Source organism: Trichoplusia ni (assembly GCF_003590095.1).
Source record: "Trichoplusia ni isolate ovarian cell line Hi5 chromosome 22 unlocalized genomic scaffold, tn1 tig00001867_group21, whole genome shotgun sequence".
Classification (NCBI taxonomy): domain Eukaryota; kingdom Metazoa; phylum Arthropoda; class Insecta; order Lepidoptera; family Noctuidae; genus Trichoplusia; species Trichoplusia ni.
The window spans coordinates 1,052-4,536 of NW_020799857.1; the positions used below are offsets into that span (position 1 = coordinate 1,052).

Genomic DNA, 3,485 nt, shown 5'->3' on the forward strand with positions numbered 1-3,485 from the left:
AAAGTGCAATATTTCAATGTGTATGTGTCAAATGTTAGTCGCTTTGGTGACAATGATCTCATTTACGAACGTGCCTGCAACACGACTACGTAATGTCGGGATAAACTAGTCAGTAACTTGAAAATAAGCTTAGCTGAATTAATATGCAGTTGTAGCACGTTTTAAGCCTGCGTAAATGATACAAACTGTTGAAGGATTGTCTGTATGTAGAAGCAAATGTTTAGTCAGAAAACTCGAGTTTAAGAGCAGGAACGTAATTACTGGAAGTAACGCTCAGCGTCATGAAAAGAATTAATGAAGATATAATCTGGCAACAACAGACGATTGTCTTTCACCGACGACTGATCCTGATCGGTGAAGACAGTGCTAGACGTCCAGAGAGCTACGACCCTGAGCGTGTCCTGCTAGAAGTTGCTTTTATTGAACTTTTCTGTTCTGTGGTATGTTTATGGTGAATGACATTTTTATAAATTGGGTGATATCGCGAGTGTCGGAACTGGTGCTGTGAGATTCAGATGCTTGCGACATACAGCAGAGAGATGAATACTGATACTGTATTCGGGACTGGTATATTTTGTCATTGTGATTTTTTAATTATTTTATACTGTGACTCGAAATGTGTTGCTTGCAAGACAACAGCTGTATTTAACGCGACTGATGTTCCTCGAAACTCAAAGTTCACGCTCTGATACCTAATAACCATCCTTTGTTAAAATTTATATCAAGGTATAAAATAGGAAAATAAAAATGTGTGTAACTAGGACACTGATCGCTGTTTCATTATATTCCTAATTAAAACTCATTTTGGATAATGCAGATTTTATTATAAATATACATGACCTAAAACACTTTTAATCGATAAGTATAAAGATCTAAGAACTCCGTTTCAGAATTAGATGCAATTTTTTTCATATTGAATTGAACATATCTTAGGTCGAATTCAAAGATACATTGTTTGTGAGATTGCTTCTAATTAACAAACGAATAGTACAAATCTAATATAAGAGTGCACCACTTCTACATTGGTTAAATATGAAATACGAATAGTAAAGGTACAATAATTACATTAATACTATAATAGTCGAATTGAGACAGGACAGTATAAAATGTAGGAAAATTCAGATATGATTTGGCATTGTATCCATTTCTATTCCAAAAATCAGTCTTCTACACTGAGCACACTTTATGGTGAATGTTAAGAAAAACTGTGCATTGTGCTTGTATCACTCCTTCATTTGCAACACGACAAGAATAAAATTCCACACCTTTATATTGAAATTACAGTACCTCCTGATACACGTATTCGTTAGTGCTTACGAGATATTTCATACATTTAAATCTTACAATAAAATAAACAAAATCATCTGGAATAACAATAATAAAATAAATAACTTCAAAATATACATGACATAGTTGAGGTGTACTTGATCACAACTTAGTAAAAAAAAAAGTATTGTATGGAAAATTGGGCACTGCTATTAAAATCTAGATCTAGAGATAATGAAATATGGTATTACGTTTATACGGTCTCGTACTGACTGCGGATGGAGCGAGCGAGACAGCAAGCGAATATGACACCAAGCAGCTGAAACAAAATTTATATTATTGAATTTTGTAGATGATGACAGGGTTGTCATGTTTAGTTCTTATAAGGCCAAAAATGTTTACCTGCACTATAGCAACTCCTATGCCAACACCGCCGAGTACAAGGGCGGTGTCCTTGAAGTACTGGACGAGTTTGTCGAGGCAGCCCTCCTTGTGGAAGTGGTCGGAGAGCGGAGTGCAAGGCGCGGGCACGCCGCCAGTGATCTCCTGACCCGAGCAGCAGGTCGCCGGCATCGAGATGTTGTTGGCTTTCCAGTCATCGGGGCCGTTGATACCGCAACATTTGAACTGGAAAAGATATTTATGTTTTCATTTACATAAGGCAAGTATAGTACGTTTCTTAGGTCAAATTTAAAGAAAGTTAGCAAGAGATGGCAGATCTTTTACATCAGTAAATCATAGCTTGATGGTATAAGCCTTCGTCAACAACTACACTATCTAACAATGAATAATTTCTCAAATCGGACCAGTAATTCCTGTGATTAATGCCTTCAAACTTCAGCTTTATAATATTAGTATGGACTAGCTGTTTCTAGAGGCTCCTTAAAAATCCAAAATGATCCCAAGGGAACATAAAAAGTAATTAATGAAAACGCAGAAATCAAGACAGTATGCAAAAAAGGTAACATCTAAATTAGAGAATAACCATAGTTAATGTGAGTGTCGAGTTAATTAATATTGCGGTAACTTGCATAAAACAACTTCAAATCGTGTTAGGAACTCAATCAGTAACGCTACTGGCATTGGTTTTTCCAAGTTTTAAAACAACCCATTCGTCTCGGTTCAGAGTATTGATTGTCATGCAGAAGGCATGTGACATGACGCCTGCTTGGTAAGATAAATATAATATAAGCAACTTAGGTAGGTACTGTACAATAGGACAGATTATTGTAATATGCAGGAAATCTAAAAGCTTATAGTACTAAAATTGAAGTTGTGTTTAAGAAGAAAGAGCTATCTATGGCTTCTGATCGATAGATATCTCTATCACCTATGATTAAATCAAAAGCATTCCTTTCTTAGTTAACAACTCAAATGAAACAAGTATTCGCGACAGATAGATAATGGATTATAAGTCAAGAGAAGTAAAAAAATACCAAAAAATAAAACAAAAATATCGCAGAAATAATATCCATCAACTTACGTCAGTCTGTACGATGTCGAATGTTTTGGCGACGTCCTTGTTGGTGTCGTACTCCTTGATGGTGCCGTTCAGGTGAGCCAGTATCGAGTTCTCCAGGTCCTGGTGCTTCATGTAGCCAGCGATGCCGACTGCCAGCTCAGCTAAGAAGATGATCAGCAGGAATACGGAGAACTGGAGACAATTTAATAAAAGGAATTAGGTTACATTCATTATTTTTTTGATAGATTTTGGTTGTTCGGAGAATTTATTTCGTCCTTAGACCCAAAGTAAAAAGACCATAATGTGACACGATACCATGTAGAGATTTGAGCTCAAGATCAATGGTTTAGCTTAGTTGGTAAAAGAACTGTTGCAATTCCTGTCAAAGGTTTATATTATTCGAGTGTACATTTGTATTTATTTACAAATATACGCTTGCAACGCTGCTCAAGTAAACAAGTCATTTAGTCAATGCATGTGCAATTCTTATCAGAGTGTATATATAATTTAAAGTAGCAAGTTGGTATTCGATTTATAAACACATTATAAACTCTTAGATTTGAAGTGTGAGTGATGAATTCAATTAAGTTTGTGTGTTGTTGAGTATCTAATGATGGTTGAGCGTGAGTACCGAGTACTAGAAATTTTCAAATTGATATTAGATAGGCATAAGCAAACATCGGATGTCAGTAGGCGTCGATCCAGCGCTGGACAAGGGTTTGTCCTACACAGCCAGCTGCATTTTATCAATAGTACG

General features: G+C 36.0%; 1 protein-coding gene across 1 annotated transcript; it reads right to left on the reverse strand.

Moving 5' to 3' along the window:
* Window positions 1-802: 802 nt before the first annotated feature.
* On the reverse strand, window positions 803-2,947 carry LOC113506669 (CD63 antigen-like). Its single transcript, XM_026889500.1, has 3 exons — window positions 2,750-2,947; window positions 1,669-1,893; window positions 803-1,585 (listed from the first exon to the last, which is right to left on the reverse strand). The coding sequence occupies exons 1-3, from the start codon at window positions 2,858-2,860 to the stop codon at window positions 1,520-1,522; spliced, it is 402 nt and encodes a 133-aa protein (XP_026745301.1). The 5' UTR covers window positions 2,861-2,947; the 3' UTR covers window positions 803-1,519.
* Window positions 2,948-3,485: the final 538 nt, after the last annotated feature.

Excerpts from the sequence above, each read along its gene's own strand:
- LOC113506669 (XM_026889500.1), bottom strand. The coding sequence starts at position 2,860 with ATGAAGCACCAGGACCTGGAGAACTCGATACTGGCTCACCTGAACGGC. Across the intron at positions 1,894-2,749 it reads TCGACATCGTACAGACTGAC|TTCAAATGTTGCGGTATCAA; the intron begins GTAAGTTGATGG and ends TATCTTTTCCAG. Across the intron at positions 1,586-1,668 it reads TAGGAGTTGCTATAGTGCAG|CTGCTTGGTGTCATATTCGC; the intron begins GTAAACATTTTT and ends ATTTTGTTTCAG.